The sequence below is a fragment of the Coturnix japonica genome, chromosome 3 (assembly GCF_054131305.1).
Source record: "Coturnix japonica strain WE chromosome 3, WE-NBRP24, whole genome shotgun sequence".
Classification (NCBI taxonomy): domain Eukaryota; kingdom Metazoa; phylum Chordata; class Aves; order Galliformes; family Phasianidae; genus Coturnix; species Coturnix japonica.
Window position 1 is genome coordinate 30,694,410 of NC_140665.1, and position 19,160 is coordinate 30,713,569.

A 19,160-nucleotide genomic window follows, 5' to 3' on the forward strand; every position below is an offset into this window, starting at 1 on the left:
TGAGACATCTTCAAAACAGACATAAACTGACAGTGACTTCAGTTCTCATGGGCCTGCTGCTAAGAGCTTTACTACAGTGCCTTACTGGTCCTCTTCACACACTGCCTGCATTCTAAAACAAGTATTACTTGGCTTCAGCCCTGCTGCCACTTTATTTTTGTATGGTACAGTCTCACAGTTGTTAACTGCACAGAAGCAGGCAGAGGTAAAAGCAAGCTTTTATTTCAGTGCATCTCCTCACTGAGGCTCATCACACACGAAACAAAGAGATGGTCCCAGGGCTCTTAAAAAAATCCATCTCCAAATTCATGCCTAGGGCAGAAGAACCACTCCTGCCGGCCAGAGCAAGAAGCCCAAAACAGCAGCACAGGGTTCTTGGTTGTACAGCTCACTCACTCCATTGGCACAGCATCCAGTTCATTCAGGAAACGCTGACACTTTCCCATCAGTATCTTGATGGCTTCAGTCACCAGCACGTCTGGAGGCAAGATACCTGTCGACTCCACTGAAACTGCACAGAGACAGAAGTCAGCACGGCCATTGCGCTGCTTCAGCCTGCGGCTGGCTCCAGCGTTTGCTCCTCATCTTCCCTTATGCTGCACTTCCAGCAAGCCAGACCTTTGCAGCTGAAAGAAATAAGCCAGCAAGAAGCACAAACACATCCTACCCCAAAGCTGCACCAAACCACTATCTCAGTAGCTCCCCAGAGGAATACAAACATAGGAAGAATAACGATGCCAAGTAGAAGGGAAAGACTGAGACCAAGGTATGCACACTGGCCAGCCCCTGCTTGTTTGTACAAAGCAGAATCGGGCTGGGCACTCTGCTCTGCACAAAACAGGCTACTTACAGATGTAATGATTTCGCACCCTGGCCAGGCGCACCAGGTTTTTCAGACCCTCGTGTCGGAAGACTTCCCTGCTGAACGTGTCCAACCGTGCGTTGGCTACTCTTGCCACCTTCTTTCCTAAAAGGAGAAGACAAAACAAGGTGGGCACCGGCAGCAGATGAGCACCTTGGGGTCACAAAAAGTACTTACCCCTCAAGCAGCAGAGGCAGCAAAGCCACATATAATTAGCACATCCCTAACATGAAACTCCAGCTTGGCAGAATTCATTTCCTCGAACAGTTCTAAGCCAAACACAAAGCCTGTATGTGCTCCTGGGCAGGACACAAGTCCTCCCCGTGCTCAGCTGTTACAAAGAGCAAGCTCGCTACCCAGACACCTAACAGTAGCACAGGGCTCTACAGACAGGCATGCAACACATAAGCATTTCAGGGAGATCTCAGTTCACTGCTAAAAACATTTGTGTGTGACAGCCACTCAGCCACTACAACCAGGCTCAAAACAGCACCAACTGTTGTTGATCAGCAAGACAACATCGCAATGTGTTATTTTCCCAACAAGGTTTGACTACAATCTCTACTGTCTCTATTCAGTCACTGCTAAGACTTGTTAGGAACGAGGCACTTTACAGCTGGAAAGAAAGTACCCTTGACGTTCTGGATCTCAATGACTCCAGGGGAAAAGCACTTCTGTAACGTCTCGGCTGCCTCATCCTCGATAGGCTGCAGGAGAGTGATGTCAGGAAGCAGTCGATAACTAGCTGTGGCCACAGGAGAAAACTTGGCATGATCTTTACCTGCACAAAGAGTTCAGAATTAAGGATGAGGACAGGCCTTGGGGTCAAGCTAGTTCTCCAGTGTTTCCCATCACACAGCTGTGCTCGAGTCCAAGCACCAGCACACCCACTCCCCAGCTCAGACCCAGCACTCACCTACACCCTTGACGCAGTGCATGAGCACATCTATTTCCTGCCCAGGTCTCAACAGTGCTATAAGGATGTCGTCGTGGACAGGTCGGAAGTCAGCATCCGGAAAGAGGTCTGTCTGATTCCCCAAGGGAACCCATGTCATGTGCTTACTGTACACTGCCAAAAGAAACCACGAGCATCAGCCAGCTGCTGCCTCAGAAAACAGGTTGCTGACCTGAATAGGAGATGGCACAAGCAAGCTATGTATACTGTGAGGAAATGAGCTGTCTCTGCTCACAAGGCAAAACACCAAGAGAGAGAAAGAAGAAAATGAACAAGAGAAAAAGCAGAAAGCTGCACCTACTTTTAGGGCAGGCACAAGGAGCTCTCACCTTTGTGATTGAAATACAGCTCGTTTGGGTCAGACGATTCCTTGGCTGCCTGAGGATTCCGGCTGCATTTTATTTTCAGCTGGAACTGCAGAGTATCAATTTCCGTCCCCTCTTCATCTCCTGGAAATGGCAAAACAGTATCTTTATGGAAGTGAATTCTGCTTTGTTGAAGTGTATCCAGGGGAGGGACACATGAATGACCCAGTGATGGAACATCTCTCCTACGAGGATGGGTTGAGAGCTGGGGCTGCTCAGCCTAGAGAAGAGAAAGCTGCAGGGAGACCTGGAAGCGGCCTTTCTGCACCTAGGAAGAGCATGCAAGAAAGAAAGGGACAGACTCTACAGCAGGGTCTGCTGTGATAGGAGAAGGGGAAACGGTTTGAGGCTTAAAGAGGGTAGATTTACTTTAGAGATAAAGAAAAAGTCTATTACTGAGTGAGAGTGGTGAAAATGAGGGTGGTGAGGCACTGGAACAGGCTGCCCAGAGATGCGGCTGATGCCCTGTCCTTGCAGACTTACAAGGCCAGGCTGGGCAGGACTCTGAGCACCTGGTCAGATGTAGGAGTCCCTGTATGTTGTGGGATCGTTGGACCTGATGGCCTTCATGATCCTACGGTGTGACCCCAGCTCCTGGTTATGGGCTCCACCCTCCCCACCGCTGTTCGACCCGAGCCCCTCACCTTGATTCCTGTACTCAAAGAGCCGCGGGTCGGCCCGGATGGGGATAAGGCCCAGTCGGTGCGCCAGGATCTCGTCCTGCACGATGGACGTGTTGTTGTACACAAACACCTTTTCCACAGCCATGGTCGGCACCTCGGGGGGACGACAGAGCGAGGCGATAAGCCGCCAAGCAGGGCACCGCACGGGGACCATCCACTCGTCATGTCTCCCAGCCCCGCGGTACCTCAGCGAGCAGGATGCGGCGGAACGCGTTGGCGATGGCCGCGTCGATGCCCACCATGTCGAACTCGAGCACGCCGTCCTCCTCCCGCACCACGTCCACGCGGAACCCCTGCTCGGGAACCGCGCCGCGTCACGACGGAGCCGAACAAGGGGCCCCGCAGCAGCAGCTCCATCAGCTCCATCATCTCCATCAGCTCCCACTCACCTCCTCGAAGCGCCGCTGGTCCCACGCGTCGTCGTACCCGGGGTAGTTGCCTGGGAAGTCAGTGGTGTGGACCTGCGGGGGGCGCAGCCCGTGAGGCAGCGGGGGGTGATGCGGGAGCCGCCCCGCGTCCCGCCGCCCCACGCACGTTGCGGACGCCGAACTCGCCCAGCACCACGCGCTCCCGCATCTCGTCCGTGCCGCGCCGGGCCGCCATCGCCGACGGAAGGACGCGCCGCCGCCCCGCCCCGCCGCACGTAAGGCGGCCATGCGGAACTGACGGCTCTCGCGAGACACGGAGCGGCCGGACCGTCACATCCGCGTTGCCGTCCCCCGTTACCGGCGCTATGGCCGCGGCGGGCGGCAGGAGCGGCACCGCCGAGTGGGGCGGCTTTGAGGACAACGTGCAGGTGGGGCCGGCCCGCGGGGGGGGGGACAGAGGGGCCCGAGCGGGCGCTGACGATCCGTGCATCGGAGCAGGGCGGCGGCTCGGCCGTCATCGACATGGAGAACATGGACGACACGTCGGGCTCCAGCTTCGAGGACATGGGGGAGATGCACCAGCGCATGAAGGAGGAGGAGGACGAGGAGGCGGAGGGCGAGGCGGGGGCCGGCGGGGAAGAGGACGGCGAGTTCCTGGGCATGAAGGGGCTGCAGGGGCAGCTGGGCCGGCAGGTGGCCGACCAGGTGAGTGGGCTCACGAGCCGCCAACAGCCCCGCCGGCCCCGGCCCCGCCGCTGCACGTACCGTTCTGTCCGCAGATGTGGCAGGTGGGGAAGCGACAGGCGTCCAAAGCGTTCAGCCTCTACGCCAACATCGACATCCTGCGGCCATACTTCGACGTGGAGCCCGTCCAAGTGCGCACCAGGTGGGCAGGGCAGCGGGTGCACGGGATCTGTTGCTTCTTAATGACTGTCCTGATGTCGTTCCCCGCTGTGCCGTAATGCAGGTTGCTGGAGTCCATGGTGCCCGTCAAGATGATCAGTTTCCCACAGGTGAGTTCTCTCTCACTGAACCAGACCCCACAGCCTGAGTGACTGTTCCACAGAGACCCCTCAGATGTAATTAGCCTGTTATTAAGGATCCAAGTCTGTTAGATGTTCACCTCCCTCAAAGTATCAGTAAACCCTTTCCTATGGTTGTTCCAAACCCCATTCTCATAGAATTGTAATCATAGAACATCCTGAGTTGGAAGGGACTCATAAGGCTCACCTGGCTCCATACAGCACCACCCATAAATCAGACCATATAGCTGAGATCATTGTCCGGATGCTTCTTCAACTCCAGCCAGCTCACTGCTGTGACCGCTGCCCTGCACAGCCTGTGCCAGCGCTGCCTTTACCTTCCTGCTACCCTTAACGCTGGTACAGTTGTAGAACTCTAGACCTCACTTTGCCCATTTCTGCATCCTGTTGAACACCACTCTGACTCATCACAGTCTGTTCTGTGTGGCTTCTGTCAGCAGTGGCCTTGCAGATGCTCCTCGGGTGATAAAAGTCTCCAAGATGCTCGTTATGTCTCTCAGGGTGGAGAGCCTGGAAGACAGGAGCACTAACTAAGCCTCATCTCTCTCTTTACATGTAGAAGATTGCAGGTGAGCTTTACGGACCCCTCATGCTGGTCTTCACGCTGGTGGCCATCCTGTTGCATGGGATGAAGACCTCGGACACTATCATTGTATGGCGAGTCTCAGTGATTCATTTGTGCTTTGACCGGGTTTGGGATTGCTATAATGACACTGGAAAGGGAGAGGAAACCTCTTCTGTATCACAAGAGCTGAAAAGCAGATTTGATCTGAGGAAGATCCTTTTGGTTTTGGAGAGGGGAGGAAAGTTGCATCAGAAAGTCCCAATGCTCTGTAGCTGGGAGAGATGGGGTGTAGGTCGTGGGGCAACCTGCCTGCTGTTAAGCCAGCTGTTTGTATACATGTATGAAAGGCTCTGGGTGCTCTGCAGTGAAACTCAGGTGCTGGCAGGCCCTTGCTCTGAGTTCTCTCTGTCCTGCTGCTGTCTCCACAGAGGGAAGGCACACTGATGGGCACAGCCATTGGCACCTGCTTTGGTTACTGGTTGGGAGTCTCCTCTTTCATCTATTTCCTGGCATATCTGTGCAATGCCCAAATCACGATGGTGCAGATGCTGTCGCTGTTGGTATGTACGGATGGGGCTGCCCCAGGATGGATGCTGGCTGCGTGGTGTTCCAGAGGGGAGGGTAACCTGTGAGCTCTTCCCAGAGAGCTGGAAACATCTTTGTAAATGAGTGGTCCCAGATGACCATAACCTTGTTGCACAGGGACAACTTGGAATCCGGGATGATCTTTGGACCTGATCTGTCCCAGACACAGAGATGGCACAGAGCAGCTGTTAGTGCTTGCAAGTTTCCTCTTGGGGAGATTCTCATTTTTCTGGGATCAGAGGCTTTTTTCCTTGCATTTCCTAGATTGATGCAATCTCCAACAGTCCTGTGAATCCTTCTGACAGATGAGCTGGGTGTGAGCTCCTGTTAAATCTGTTGTGCTGGTTGACATTCTAGCACGGAGTGTGCAGTCTGCAAAGTAGTGCCTTGCTGAAACATTGCAAGCATTGGCTGTTTGTTGCTCAACAACCTTTTGTGTGCAAGTGACAACTGTAACATGGATGTGTTTGTTTTGCCAGGGCTATGGCCTTTTTGGACACTGCATCACTCTGCTTGTCACCTATAATATCCACTTCCATTCCCTCTTCTATGTTTTCTGGTTAGTCGTTGGTGGACTCTCTACACTGCGAATGGTAAGTGACTGGCAGCCCAGAGGGAAGTGTTTCTTGCTTTCTGTTCCTTGGGCCAGTCAAGTGATTCCACAGCTGGGTAGGGTGCTTAAAGAAAGCCTGATGCTTCTGGGCCATTTGGCTATTAGTGTGTGGCCTGGCTTACTGTCCTCACCCATTCTAACAGCTGCAGGAAGCCTGCTGTCTTATGTCCCCCGCTGCTCCAGAGATACTTGCTGAGCCCCCTTAACACTGAGTGAAACTGGGCAAGATTCATCTACCCAAAACAGTCAGATTTCCTAGTGCCAACTGTGAGGAAGGCTCTGAGCAGTGTTCCCACTGGCTCTCTGCTTAGCCCATCCTCCTGTGTACTCCTGACTGCAGTGCCAGAGGCTGATATTGCAGCTCTCCCATCCCTTAAATCTCCACTTCTCTCCTAGGTTGCTGTGCTGGTGTCACGCACGGTGGGGCACACCCAGCGGCTCATCCTGTGTGGAACTCTTGCTGCTCTGCATATGCTTTTCCTCCTCTATCTGCACTTTGCTTATCACAAGGTGGTAGAAGGTAAGCAAGGGAAACATGATGGCAGTACCTCTTTGATGTGGGGCAGGAGGAGGTGGTGCTTCTTCCTTTCTCAGAGAGAAAGGACAGGCAGTTTGGAACTGACCTAAGGGCATCTGGGCCAGTTCCAGGCCCAAGCGTGACTGCACTACCATAGTTAGCAGAAGGTGTCAAAGCAGGTCAGCATGTTGATGTGGGGTAGTCTCTGTATGCAGTTCTCGTACTTAAGACAAGCTGCAAGCAGGCTTTCCCCACAAGTCAAGCGTTGAAGCAGTGACTGCTTCTCTTATGCAGTTATCCAGTCCCTTCCTGATCCTTGCTAAAATCAGGCTGCTTTACTCTGATCAGGAAACGTATCATGAAAGTCCTTCCTTCTTTACCTAACACCTTTATTATCTTAAGTTGTACAACACAGACAGCAAAAGCTGCATCCTCTGCAGTCAGTACTTTTTACCAGGTTATACAGATTTGGGTGGTCTTTGTGTTTTGTTGATTTTCTCCTAACAAATTATTAGATTGAAACCTGCATAATTTTGGCACAGCATCACAAGTCCTCTTGGAGCTAAACACTGTTCTTTCCTGGCTCCCTATTCATGGCCAACGTTCTCAGCCCTAATATGCAACTTCTCAGCAAATGAAATATGTGAGAATATACTCCAAGCAATTTTCTCCAAGGATCTCCGTGACTGATGATCAGTCTTGAGAGGGTAATTGACAGGAACTGGAGAACACTTCCATCAGCATCTGCATTTCCTGCCAAATATGGTCTGTTTGCAGTGCAGTGATAAAAATTCCATATTGCACTTCCAACTGTAATTCTGATATAAGCCTTGCAGGTGTATCTCAAGGTGAAAGCAAACAGTTGCTCTAAGAGGAGGGTATGTGCTGGAGTGAAGCGGGGAAATGACCTGCCAGGCTGCCTTGGCAGAGGAGAGCCCCTAGCAGCGTCTTTCTTCAGGTCAAATGACAAGGGGCTGGATTTAGCTCCCTCAAAGAGAAAGGATCTATGTTCCCCTGTCCCAAGGATAAACTCTGGTCTGCATGCTGCAGTCTCTGGTTGGAGGTGTTTATTGCTGCTTATTCTTGAGGGGCAAGATGTCTCCTCCCATTGCCTCCATGTCCTGAGTTCTGCCACTCACTGGCCAGAGAGAAAAGCAAGAAGAAACACAGCACCTGCTTCTGAACTAACTCTTGCCACTCTCCTCTTCCTCCTGTTTCCTGCAGGTATCCTGGACACATTAGAAGGACCCAACATGCCACCATTTCAGAGAGTTGCCAGAGACATTCCAGTTGTTTCCAATGCTGTATTAAACACAACAGCCAAAGCCAATGCATTGACCCTGTAATTGCACAGTTTCGGACTTGCTTCCTTCACTACTTTCAGGGCTGCATAGGGCTGCAGCAGCCTGCTGCCTCTTAGGAAAGGAACAGAACAGCCAGGATAAGACTTAGTTTTGTTTTGCTTTCCTGGACTGTCCTTTGGGTTGCAGTTCTGCACAGCTGCGTGGACAGCACCTCCATGACTCAGGAGGACTACGCTCTTCTACCCACCCAGATCTGGGCTGTCTTGAGTAGAGTGGTTCTATTGCCTGCATGTTTAGCTGGGATTTCCTAGCTCGGTTAGTCCCTTACCCCTCTTTCTGCTTGCTCATGTAACCCCAGGAGTGTCTGCTCTGTTCCCGTCCTGAAGAGGGAAGAATTAAATGATGTTGGTTTTGAATGATGTCTTATGTTTGAGCCTGCTTATGTAATGGGAGAGTGTTTTGGGGTCTCTATGCCCTGATTTATCTTGTCTAGACTCAAAACATAACTCTGCACTTTTGTGCTGTCACATTTCCAAGTGTTTCAGGATAAATGACCTGTCTCGGGCAGCTTTTCCATAGCCTAAAAAGGATTTCAGCTACACTGCAGACTTTTAAGAAACATTACGATATTTAACCATATTCTCTTCCTTGTCACGTTCCAGATTGATCCCTCTCTTTCCATTTGGTCAAGCTGCTATCTCACCTCACTATCCCATCTCCTGTACATGTCAGAAATGTATCTGTCCTTGTGTTTTCACACCTTTCTGTATGTTTTTGTATCACTCCCCTGCCTGAGTTGCTCTGGGATAGCAGTTCTGACTGCAGTCAGCATGTCTGTGAGCAGGGAGGCTCCACTAAGGAAAGGGAAGTAAGTAGAACAGCCCAGGCTAGGCTTACCTGCACTGTAACTCACAATTGAATAGTTCAGCTGTAGTCTTCCCTCATTGGTCTGAAAGTGTTAAGCTGTCAGCTGGTTTCTGGCTTTCCGTCTGTCCTGGAAGAAAGGAGCCACACCTAAGGAGCTGACACTCATACTGGAGAGAAGACAAAAAGTCCTCTCCGGATGTGCCTACAATCAGCACAAGGCAGATAGCATGGCAGAACTGCACTCCCCTTTGTTTTATTAGTGGGAGAGGATACTACTGTCGAGATAAAATTCAAACTAGAGCCAAGGCGTGATGAAAAAGAGGAAAACAGTGCCAGCTACTGCAGTCAGACTGCTCCAGTTACAACAGTGTCACCAGACAGGACTTGAGCATTTCAGTCACAGACCTCCTTTCCACTGTTGCTTATTCCCGAGTTCATTATTTCTTTCCCTCCCAAGATCAAGAAGTTAATCTGCTCACACGTGCATAGTAGACACATTCTCTGACTTTCTCCCCCAGCTCCCAACTTATTTTGGCTGAAGAACACAAGAACAAGTTGCTTGGGAGCATCAGCTACACTATGTGGGCCATCAACCTCCATGTTACTTGGAGCGATTAAGCCACTTTCAGCACCTACAGTTTCCATTATTTTCAAACTTAAAAGAATTAGTTCGTAATGCTACAAGTCTGGCACTCCCCTCACTATAACCCTATGGGAGGTTAGCTTATAATTTTCTGACACACTTCTTGCCCTGGCAGCATAGAATGGGTCTGTTTCTGTTGGTGAAAACTTTTCAAGTGCAGGCAGGGGAAAAGGAAAGGAGAAAGAGATGACTGCCACTAGAAAAGCCACTCGGCCAAAATACCACCACTGATCTGTGGGCATCATTAGAGAAGAGCTGTGCTCCTTTTCTACACCCTGCCATTTAGGTAGGTCAGAACAACAAAGCTGCACCCCGTGTTTTCACTCAAAGCACAGTAATGCTACAAGAGAAGTCTTCATGCTGTCCCTGTGCAGCTTATGTGTCCTGTCAGCTGGGGACAGATGACAAGAGCAATGACAAACCTCCCTCTCAGATGCTGTGGGACTTGCTCTGCTCCAGTTCCTCAGACCCAGTTTGTTCTCTGTGCAGCAGCTGGAGCTTGAAACACTTTGTACTACCAGAACTCTGGTGCTCTGCTGAGAGATTCAGCCTTTCTCCTTTTGCTGACAGAGGGGAACATGCTTTTGCAGAGAAATGCATGTGTGCTGCAGTTCTTTAGAGCACGCTGAGCTCACTGCCTTAGTCAGGTCCCTGTGGGAGGGCAGGTCAGCCTTACACAAGTCCTCTAGTTATCAGCACAAGTCTTACATCCCCATCATGCCAGACACTCTACCTTTAATGCCTTTGCTTCCTGCTGTGGCTTTTGCAGGAAATCTAAAATAAGTTTCTCCCTCTTCCCTTGCAGCAAATCTGAAGTAATTCCTCACAGGTGCAGCTGCTGAGGAAGGGTAATGCTACAAGAACTCTGTAAACCCTTTAATTAAAAGCTGAAATAAATATACAAGGCTGCCACATTAGAAAGAGGAAGGTAAAAATGCTATGGTCTCCTCTCCTCTGCAGTACCTGGGAGACCAACCCTTCTTACAGCTCATAGCTGCTGCGCTTAGTGTTACCTTAGTTATGTTCTGGGTTATAGGTATGCTGTGTGTTCTCCCATGTGTCTTCCCCCCTATGTCTAATCTCACTCTAACTGCTCATCACCTGCTGTTTTTCCCTACTTATGTGTTAGCCATTAATGCCATCAGCCTAGGGGGTCAGCTCTCACCTTCCATGCCCCAGAAGGAAAACAATGAATCACCTTTCTCATACCTGCTGGCTAACTGCACGTGACAAGGAAGTACTACCCAGCTCTTGACAAAATACCACTGCCAAGTTTGCCTCCGCAAAGCCCTCAGTGAGGCTTAGTGAGTCAAGCTTTGAACCCCTTGCTCCTGTACCACTAATCCCAATGGATCTGAGCATAAAGCAAGGCAGGATATTCATCTCCCTGATGTGCTCTCACCTGACTACATGCACCGGAGATGCCATCACTAGAGCTTCAAAGGCAGGCTGATGCCCTAAGCAGTGCTTCAAGGCTGCTGCTGTCAACTGAAGTGGGACGTATCCCAGGGGCTCTCTTCCAAGTGCCTCTCTAATAATAGCCTGCCGAAGGAAGCATGGGTTCATTAGTGCCTGGAGGTGACTGTCAAGTGAAACTAAGTGCAGTCTTCCACTCAACCTGTGCTGATCAGCAGCTGTTACTTAGGCAGACCATTATGACATTCACTCTGTACCACAGCCCTGCAATACACAGGATCACCTTCTCACCTGAACCGTTTAATGGCATCATAGATCAGAAAGTCCTTTTTTGAAAGCTATCACCAGCACTGCACTGCTGGATGCATACAGCTGCTTTTCATATCCCAGAACAGATATACTTCCAGGTTGTGGTTCACTCCTGGTGCAGCCTGCAGATGCAATTCGAAGCCCAAGCACCCATGTGCAACAGGAAATGCAACGTGCATGGTGACACCTACCTTTGGCTGCAGTCAAAGTCTTTGACATCAGAGTCCAGCTTCTCATCTGCTGCTTACCGTCTCATCCAGGACAGAACACGTAGCTAGTGGTTCAGGTGACCTGCTCCTCCATTTCACACAACAAAAACTGCTTAACAACCCCCTCCACATTCTATTTTTCCCCTCCTCTCTCATGGCATGGCCTGAAAGCAAAGCAGAGGAGCCTGGGTTTGTCCCTTAGTTACCCGGTGGACTAGAATTCATTTGAGTCCTGCCATATACAGCAGCCAGGCTTCCTCCTTAACAGATTAGCTATGTGCAGAAAGCTGCCTACTTATGTGGTTTAACCTAATTTCCACATCACTGGCTTCCATTCTCAGCTCACTGGAGTTGAAACAACGGGGGCCCTGCATCATATTTCTCTCCAAGTACAGCATTACAAGAACATGGAAAAGAGCAATTCCCTGATCCAGAAAATTAAAAGGGCATCACAGACACCCCTCACATCTCTTATCAGGTTGTGTGCTGCAGAGGTGAGCAAACACACAGCACTTCCCCACCCCCTTCACATGTTCCAGCTACCTCCTGGCACCAGGCAGGGGACATGATACGGGGCAGGGCTGCTCCCTTACCATGAGCCTGAGGCACATCACTGCTGCCTGAGGACACATCCATGCCCCCAACCCCCTCCTTCCAGGCCGTACCCAGCACACATCATTCCCTGCTGCGGGAAGGAAACCACTGGAAGGATGATAGATGCCCTCATTTCTTCTGCTTCTCCTGTGCACCCAGCCGTGGCCCAGAACCCTTCACATGCTGCCCTACTTCTCAGAGAGGAAATCACACTAAATTAATCCACCAGGGGCTCCTCACAACCCCAGCGCTACCACCTCAGCTGTGTGCAGGCTTCCACATCTTCACGCCATAATGCAGCCAGCCAGGGAAGCCAGCATTTCACCCTTTTCCCACAGTTATTTTTGTCAGATCGGCCCCAGGTTTTGCCCCCCGGGCCATCCGCCCCACACGAACTCGTTCCACTCCCCCCCAGACACTCACTCACCTCGGCCAGCAGGGCCCAGCAGAACTCCAACCCCACCAAGGGGCAACAAGAAGCCTCCAGCCCAACCTTCCACCTCGCCCTCCATACGTGCTGTGAACCCACTGTAAAAAGCCCCGTCCCGCCTGCAGAGCACCAGCCTGGGCTCACACTGACCTGCACAGCGCTGTGCTACATGCACCTGGACCAGCACCCAACAGCAGTGGGTGTCAGTGGATCAATCATTGTGGGGTACAGCATGGCCCATGGGCTCCGGCCCATTCTCTGGGCTTGTCCCGCACCGCTGTTCTGTTCTGAGCAGCAGAGGATGGCGGACACCCCAATGCGCCTCGAGTGCCGGCGGGGCACAAGATGGCGGCGCGGCCGGCGGGGCGGGACGGAGCCGCTCAGCGTGGGGTGGGACGGGACGGGAGGGGCGGCCCCGCAGGTGCGGGCGGGGCGGGGCGGGGCGGGGCGGGGCGGAGCTGCTCGGCCCCGGTTGGAGCCGCAGGTCGGAGCGGCGCGTTCCCTCCCCGTCCCCGCTCCGGGTCGGCCCCCGCCGATGGCTCCCTCGGACCCCTGCCGCCCGATGCGGGGAGCGGGGCGGCCCGGCGGCCGCCGGTAAGGCAGCGCGGTGACGCCCCCGGGGCCGCGGTGGGCCGGGCCGGCAGTGCCCGGTGGTGGCGGCGTTGGCACTCGCCCCGGCCCGCTCCCTGTCGGCGCCGCGGGGTAGGCGGGCTGCGCCTTCCCGAGCGGGCGGAAGATGCTGCCGGGGTCCATCCAGATCTCCGGGGAGACGCTGTCGGGCGCGGAGATCCGGGACATCTGCGAGAGCCTGCGGGAGAACTCGGTGCGGCTGCTGTCGCTGCGCGGCTGCCAGCTCTCGGAGCGAGACTTCGGGCACGTCTGCCGGGGGGTGGCCGAGTCCCGCTCCCTGGCGCAGCTCAACCTCAACCTGGGCATCGTCTCCAACATCAACCGCGTCAAGCAGCTGGCCGAGGCCCTGAAGACAAACCGCTCCGTCCAGTCCCTCTTGTGAGTAGCGGGGAAGCGGCGGGGTGCCCGGCCGGGTCTGCCCGGCATGATGGGGACGGGGGCTCCCAGCCAGCCCCGGCGTGACGAGAAACGTCCTTGACGCTGCAGACACCGACCCGGTGCCCTTCACCGGGCTGGGGGAGCTAGCTCTGCTCCCGGCTGGTTGCCGTGGTGTCGGTTCTGTCTCCCCAAACCTGGGTGTCCCCGGTGCTTGTAAGCACCTCCCTGAGCCCTGTCAGCGTCCTCCGCTCCCCTTCATCCCTGCTGGGAGAGCAGTGCCTCTGCAGCTGCCGGCTGAGCCCCTCTGCAGGGCCTTCCCAGCACGTTTTCCCCATCTGACATTAGGATCTGTCTGTCATCCTCCTCTACTCCCTCCCTGTGGGGTTAGCTGGCCCTTGGGCTGCCTCCACGCTGATTTCCCTTTTACCTCTGCAGCCTCCATGGGAGTCCCCTGACGGATGCAGGCTTGGCTCTCCTCAACCCTGCGCTCTCCATCCATCCCTCACTGGTGGCTCTGGATCTGGGAGACTGCATGCTGGGTGATGAAGGCATCAACCTCATCTGTGGACTCCTGCCGCCTGATGGGGCTAAGTCTGGTAAGCACGAGGGCTGTGGGCTGCATGGGAGCCAGTGGAGCTTTACATGGAGCAGATAGACACGGCCACAAATCCTCAGCCCTGGGAGAGGCAGGTTCCATAGCTTGGGCTGAGGGACTTATTTTCCAAACTCAGGTAAAACAGAAAAGCCAAGTGATGGAGGAGCAGTTCCCATGGGCTTTCTGCTATCATGTGTCCTGCAGGCAGCTTGTTGCTCAGAGACCAACAGGTTGCTTCTGGTTCATGACAGGAGTGCTTGAAACTGGAGGAGGGGACAGCTTGGGCTTTTCATTTATTATTTTGCACTAGCCTGTTGATAATCACCACAGATAAATACTTGGTGTGCTCCTCACCTCACTCTTGGCTTTACTGTCAGCACCCAGAAATTATCCCTGCTTTTGAGTGCACACATGGAGTGTGTAGATGGTCAGAGCCTCAGTGCTCAGACCTTTGCAGAGGATGATCTCTAGAGCTTTGAGGCCCCACTTAAAAGGGGAGCTATGACATACTGGGTAACACCACCCCTCTCCCTGGCATTCAGAGTGATTTTGACCTCTTCTCCCCAGACTTTTGCCTGCCCATGCTCACAGTGCCATTGGTACTGTTATCTGAGTTGGTCACCTGGGTATGGGCTGTCCCTGTGATCCTTGCTGACCTGTCGCCTCATGCCACCTCCTCCAAACCCTTTAGCCTGTTGGAGTACAGGGGACACACCTCCTGGTTAGTTGAACTCATTCCCTTCTGACTGCTCTGGTGACCTTCAGGTTCTGGTTTGGCTTCTCTCCCCTTTCTAGGCCTCAAGGAACTGACACTGAGTGCCAACCCGGGTGTCACAAGCAAAGGCTGGGGCCGCCTGGCCATCGCTGTGGCTCACAGCTCCCAGCTCCGAGTGCTGAACTTGGACTACAACCCCCTGGGTAAGCAGATGACCAAGGAATACTGTGTTCCCACCTGCCCACGTTTGTGCTGTTTGCTTTGGTGGCTTTACAGCCCCCTGCTCCTCCCTTCTCTTTTCTGTGGAGCTGGGGGGAGGAGAGCCTGGCATGGGTTGCCATAGAAACCAACTCTCTCCAGCTCTACTGCAGGGTGGTGAGGAGGAGACCAGGCCGTGTGTCCCTAACCCAGGCACCAGCTGGGCACTTTCTACCTTACCAGACCCTGTCAGACCAGGTCACCCTCCAGAGCAGTGAAGGCCCCAGGGTGTTACCTGGTGTCAGCTTGGTTTTCCTCAGGAGAGGATGTGTCATAGTCCTGTGTCCCTAGGAAATGCCAAGAGAACACCCTGGGGTCTCTTTCCTTCACTGGCATTGATCTCTAATGCTCCCAGTCCTGCTGCATCCACCCCAGAAGTCTCCCTGCTTTCCAAGGTGACAGCCCATTAGCTGGCACAGGCCTCAGCCAGGCTCTAACTTTCCCTTAGGCTATTCCAAGTCCTTACAGTGCATCATGAAATGTCCTCACAGCCTTGAGTAGGAAGGAGATGTGGGCAGATGCAGATCCTTGGGGAATAAAATGCATTTCCCTCAGTTAACTTTTCCTTTCCTGAGGTAGCCAAGACTTGCCAGAAGTTGTCCAATGGCAGAAATCTGCAGAGGGTGTTTCCATGACAGCCCCAACCCCACAAGAGCAGGGGTTGTATGTGAGCAGGTGCTGCTCACAGCCCTGGTTTGCTTCTCTTCTAGGTGACCAGGTAGCAGGGATGCTTGCTGTCGCTGTGGCTTCCAGTCGAACCCTTGAAGTTTTGGATTTGGAGGGAACAGGACTCACCAACCAATCAGCCCAGGTAAGGAAACCTGTTACTCTTACAGCATCACTGCAGTCTAAAGGACACAGGTCCTGACCATCTATATAGAGGCAGAACACCTTTCTTCCCTTCCACCTAGAAGTGCTGCTGCCGCTTTCCCCTGGCCTGTTGCGTTCAGCCACAGGAGGAACTTAGAAGCCACATCTCCAGCCCTAGGGCTCTTTTGCCTCCTTCAAGTCAGCCGGGAAAGGTCACATAACTGTGTTTAGTGAATTTGTAGCGGAGGATCAGAGCTGAAGCACTGTGTACAGATGGGGCCGAGTCATGGTAGCATAGGCTTTCCCCTGAGAGATGGGACTTGCCTGGGTATGTGGAAGCAACAGGGTGTAGAGCAGTCCACTTCTCTTTGGATGGAGCAAGAAAATCTAGGCTCAGCTCTTCCCACAAGAAGATGGAAAGTCCTCAGGCTCTCAGAAAGTCTGGCAAAGGGAGGTCAAAGCTAAGGGACAGTGGAGGTAAGAAGAGGAAGGGCTGGAGTTTGCAGGAAGATGGTGCTGAAACTCTTGCTGTTGAACCTAGCTGCTGTTTATGCTTCTCGTCAGTCTGCTTATCTCACTCTCTGCTCAGACCTTGCTAGACATGGTAGAGAATTACCCCACGGCCCTACGGACACTCATCCTGTCAGAGAACAACATCAGTCCTGAGCTGCAGCAGCAGATCTCTGACCTGCTCTCAGAAGGCGAGGAAGAAGAGGAAACGGAAGCTCGTGAAGTCACAGCCAGGGAGAAGAACCCCTGGATCTGCCAGAACAGTAAGAGCTCTGGGGCCTGGCACAGTGGGGTTGGAAGGCAGGACTAGGGGGTGCATGGGGTGGTTCCTAGTGCCATTTATCTCTCAGGGTGGGGTTGGTTTGAGATATCTGTCCCTTATCCCCCTGAGCTGAAATCCAGACAGCCTTTAGCTATGACCTTCACGTTTAATAGTGTTGGGCTGAGCCATGCTTGGAAAAGGAACTTACAAGGACAATGCGGCTGCAGCAGAGAGTAGGAACAGTATCTCAGAGGTGTTTTTCCCTATGCTAAAGGAATTAAATCTTTATGCAGTCTGAAATCCATGGGCAGGAACATTAAAATCTCAGGGGTCTTTGCCAGATATCCTAGCCAAAACTCATGTCACTCCTCACTGCTTCCAGAACTGGCACAGGATCCTGTCCCTGTGGCCCAAGCTTGTGAGAGTTTAGCCAGGTGCCACAGCCTGTCTGTGCAGTGGCTTGTAATAGAAATGAAGGTATATGAAGGACATACCAATAGGCTGTTGTGTGCGTGTACACAATATTGTATGTTGTCATATCTGCGTTATGATCCTGCTGGTTGGTTGGTCGGTCTGTTTGTTTTCCCTCCTACCTCAAATCTTTAATTAACCTTCCTCCCTCCTCCCCGTTCTACTAGCAGACTAGCAGACAAGCACAACCACTCTAAGGACCTCAAAACATCTGGTTCTTCGGTTGTTAGAGCCCTAAATCTCCCTTGCTGGCAGCTCTGACCAAGTTCGGGACCCAGTTTTTAGTAACAGATTCCCCACAGCAATTTTGAATGTGTATGATCTGGACCTAAAGCATTTGGGTGCTAAACATCTCCCCCATCACAACCAGAAAAAACAGGTTTTTTTGCTGTTTGTAAAGTATTCTGGATGAGAAACTGGTACTCTGTTGGTTTCTGACTTGGTGTGCATGCCCATCCTCTTGCACCAGAGTCACTTGGCCAGGGGAGAGTTGCCGAGCTCCTGGCTGGGGCTCCGTAGTACTGCAAAGCCAGAAAGCTGTCCTCACCTTCCTGGAGCCAGGCTGAGGAGGGCTGCACAAACCCTATGTTCATGCAACAAAGCAAAGCAGGAGTTCCAGATCTCTGCTGCCACAAAATGTCTGTTTGCCTGCTGCCTTCCTGGGAAGGCTGTGTTACCACCCTAGGTGGATTCAGGCTGTGGGCTGCCTGACAGCTCATCCCAGCTGGACACTGGCTTTAGAGCTGAAATGATTCCATTCATCACATGCAGGTTTAATGGGGAAGAGCTGACTAAACACACAGCTGGGTCAGCAGGACCAGTAACTGCACGTATGTGTCAGGAAGGTGCAGGGGGGCTAGGAGGATCAGAGCTATGTTCCTGACAGCTGAGTACCCCAGGCTGCTGGGACACAACAAATACAGGTGCTCACCCTGGTCTCTTGCAGCTCTCTTTACCTTCCCCCTGCCCAGATGCCTCATAACAGTGGCCCCCCTCCCCCATTAGCTGCGTGACCTGAGCAGGCATAGCTCCTACTTAATCCCCAAATCCTCTCAGCACTTTGCTTCCATCCTGCAGGGCTGCAGTCCTTCATCCTCACCTCTGGATCTGGAGAGCAGCTCCAAGTCCTCCCGCAGCCCCAAAATCTCACTGTTTTCTCCCTTTCACCGCAGATCCCAGCTCCCAGATGGTCTTGATGACGTCAGGCCTCGGTGACAGCCTCTTAGCAGAAACAGAGATGTAGCTGGGCTACTCTGCCTGCTTCTGCCAAGGAGAGTGCCGCACGCATGGCACACCGGGGGGGCACACACCCACCAGCTCCATGCCTCCGGTGAGCTGCCCCTGGGGTCTCCTCACGCATTTCACGTCCTGTCGATGCTCCTTTGACTCTCTGAGCATTGGAGCCTGGTCCAAGTGAACCTCTACACATCTCCGTGTCGTCACACGCCCCGTCGGCTGCTTGTGGTTGTCCGGTTGCTGCATGTGTCGCTCACACTGCCCTGCCTCTCCCCATGCCTGGCTGTGCCCTGCGGGGCGCAGGCTGTATTTATTCAGATGTGTATAAGAGATGGTCTTTCTATTGCTTGTTCTGCTGTCGCAATCAGAGTTTTATAAAGGTCACAGATGTGGCACTGCTCGCAGCTGCCTCAGTCCTTCCGCTCCCGCTACATCAAGGTAATTGTGCTGCCAGAAATGGTGCTAAAAACGGGCATTTTGCTTCTCACAGACACTGGAAGGGGCATAGCACGAGCGGCAGGTGGCAGCACCGCCCAGGGCCAGGCTCCGTGCTGCCCTGCCCCAGTGAGTACCAGCCTGCTGCAGGTGCTACTCTCAGTTCGCAGGACAGGGGCAAGGGACACAGAGGCACACTGCCACCCGGGGGTGAGTTTCTGCTGAAGCTGGGTGCCAGCTTTAGGCTGCCAGGCACAGGCTTCTGCAGGAGTATGAGGTGCTGACAGCTTCCTTCATACATCAAACAAGCCCAGTCAGCCCCTGGTGGAATGCACAAGCTCCTGCTAAAGCACAAGATCCTGGATCCCAGCTGCAAGAGGGTGAAGGACACGAGCTTCCCTCCTCCCTTTGTTCCACAGGGAGCAGAGCTCCCTTGGAGGAGATTCCTGCCTGGTCCTGCAGTGCGGCCCAGCATAGTCCTGTTTGCTCTCCTCCAGGCCTTTGCTTCTGCTGGAAGTGAGGGCTGGAGCCT

At 53.1% G+C, this 19,160-nt stretch overlaps 3 protein-coding genes and 1 long non-coding RNA gene across 7 annotated transcripts; 2 read left to right on the plus strand and 2 right to left on the minus strand.

The window, feature by feature from the left end:
• Positions 1–206: 206 nt before the first annotated feature.
• POLR1C (RNA polymerase I and III subunit C) lies at positions 207–3,496 on the minus strand. Of its 2 annotated transcripts, none has more exons than XM_032443785.2 (9): positions 3,400–3,496; positions 3,255–3,326; positions 3,051–3,158; positions 2,827–2,959; positions 2,147–2,266; positions 1,779–1,931; positions 1,494–1,643; positions 851–967; positions 207–511 (listed from the first exon to the last, which is right to left on the minus strand). In XM_032443785.2, the coding sequence occupies exons 1-9, from the start codon at positions 3,466–3,468 to the stop codon at positions 393–395; spliced, it is 1,041 nt and encodes a 346-aa protein (XP_032299676.1). In that variant the 5' UTR covers positions 3,469–3,496; the 3' UTR covers positions 207–392. The 2 variants fall into 2 exon arrangements, with proteins under 2 accessions (XP_032299676.1, XP_032299677.1); XM_032443786.2 differs by having other exon boundaries at positions 207–626.
• Positions 3,497–3,541: 45 nt separating this feature from the next.
• Positions 3,542–8,279, plus strand: YIPF3 (Yip1 domain family member 3). Its single transcript, XM_032443784.2, has 9 exons — positions 3,542–3,661; positions 3,732–3,938; positions 4,013–4,119; positions 4,201–4,246; positions 4,836–4,928; positions 5,270–5,401; positions 5,906–6,019; positions 6,436–6,559; positions 7,781–8,279. The coding sequence occupies exons 1-9, from the start codon at positions 3,599–3,601 to the stop codon at positions 7,900–7,902; spliced, it is 1,008 nt and encodes a 335-aa protein (XP_032299675.1). The 5' UTR covers positions 3,542–3,598; the 3' UTR covers positions 7,903–8,279.
• Positions 8,280–8,731: 452 nt separating this feature from the next.
• LOC116653204 (uncharacterized) lies at positions 8,732–12,683 on the minus strand. 2 transcript variants are annotated; one of them, XR_004306699.2, is made up of 3 exons: positions 12,479–12,683; positions 10,773–10,912; positions 8,732–8,854 (listed from the first exon to the last, which is right to left on the minus strand). It is a non-coding gene; the product is annotated as an uncharacterized LOC116653204 (long non-coding RNA). The 2 variants fall into 2 exon arrangements; XR_014944688.1 differs by lacking the exon at positions 12,479–12,683 and adding an exon at positions 11,287–11,575.
• A 75-nt stretch (positions 12,684–12,758) lies between these two features.
• Positions 12,759–18,588, plus strand: LRRC73 (leucine rich repeat containing 73). Of its 2 annotated transcripts, none has more exons than XM_015857764.3 (6): positions 12,759–13,336; positions 13,772–13,932; positions 14,727–14,849; positions 15,615–15,715; positions 16,304–16,487; positions 18,130–18,588. In XM_015857764.3, exons 1-6 carry the CDS (start codon positions 13,065–13,067, stop codon positions 18,198–18,200), a joined length of 912 nt encoding a protein of 303 aa, XP_015713250.1. In that variant the 5' UTR covers positions 12,759–13,064; the 3' UTR covers positions 18,201–18,588. The 2 variants fall into 2 exon arrangements, 1 of the variants encoding a protein (XP_015713250.1); XR_014944687.1 differs by having other exon boundaries at positions 12,765–13,336; positions 14,499–14,849.
• Positions 18,589–19,160: the final 572 nt, after the last annotated feature.

Bases quoted from the DNA above. Each gene is read 5' to 3' on its own strand.
- POLR1C (XM_032443785.2), bottom strand. From the start codon at position 3,468: ATGGCGGCCCGGCGCGGCACGGACGAGATGCGGGAGCGCGTGGTGCTG. The intron at 2,960-3,050 runs GTACCGCGGGGC...CGTCCCCCCGAG, and splicing joins GCCGCATCCTGCTCGCTGAG to GTGCCGACCATGGCTGTGGA. The intron at 1,932-2,146 runs GTGAGAGCTCCT...TTCTTTTGGCAG, and splicing joins GCTGTATTTCAATCACAAAG to TGTACAGTAAGCACATGACA.
- LRRC73 (XM_015857764.3), top strand. From the start codon at position 13,065: ATGCTGCCGGGGTCCATCCAGATCTCCGGGGAGACGCTGTCGGGCGCG. The intron at 14,850-15,614 runs GTAAGCAGATGA...CTTCTCTTCTAG, and splicing joins CTTGGACTACAACCCCCTGG to GTGACCAGGTAGCAGGGATG. The intron at 15,716-16,303 runs GTAAGGAAACCT...CTCTCTGCTCAG, and splicing joins TCACCAACCAATCAGCCCAG to ACCTTGCTAGACATGGTAGA.
- YIPF3 (XM_032443784.2), top strand. From the start codon at position 3,599: ATGGCCGCGGCGGGCGGCAGGAGCGGCACCGCCGAGTGGGGCGGCTTT. The intron at 4,120-4,200 runs GTGGGCAGGGCA...GCCGTAATGCAG, and splicing joins CCCGTCCAAGTGCGCACCAG to GTTGCTGGAGTCCATGGTGC. The intron at 6,020-6,435 runs GTAAGTGACTGG...CTTCTCTCCTAG, and splicing joins GACTCTCTACACTGCGAATG to GTTGCTGTGCTGGTGTCACG.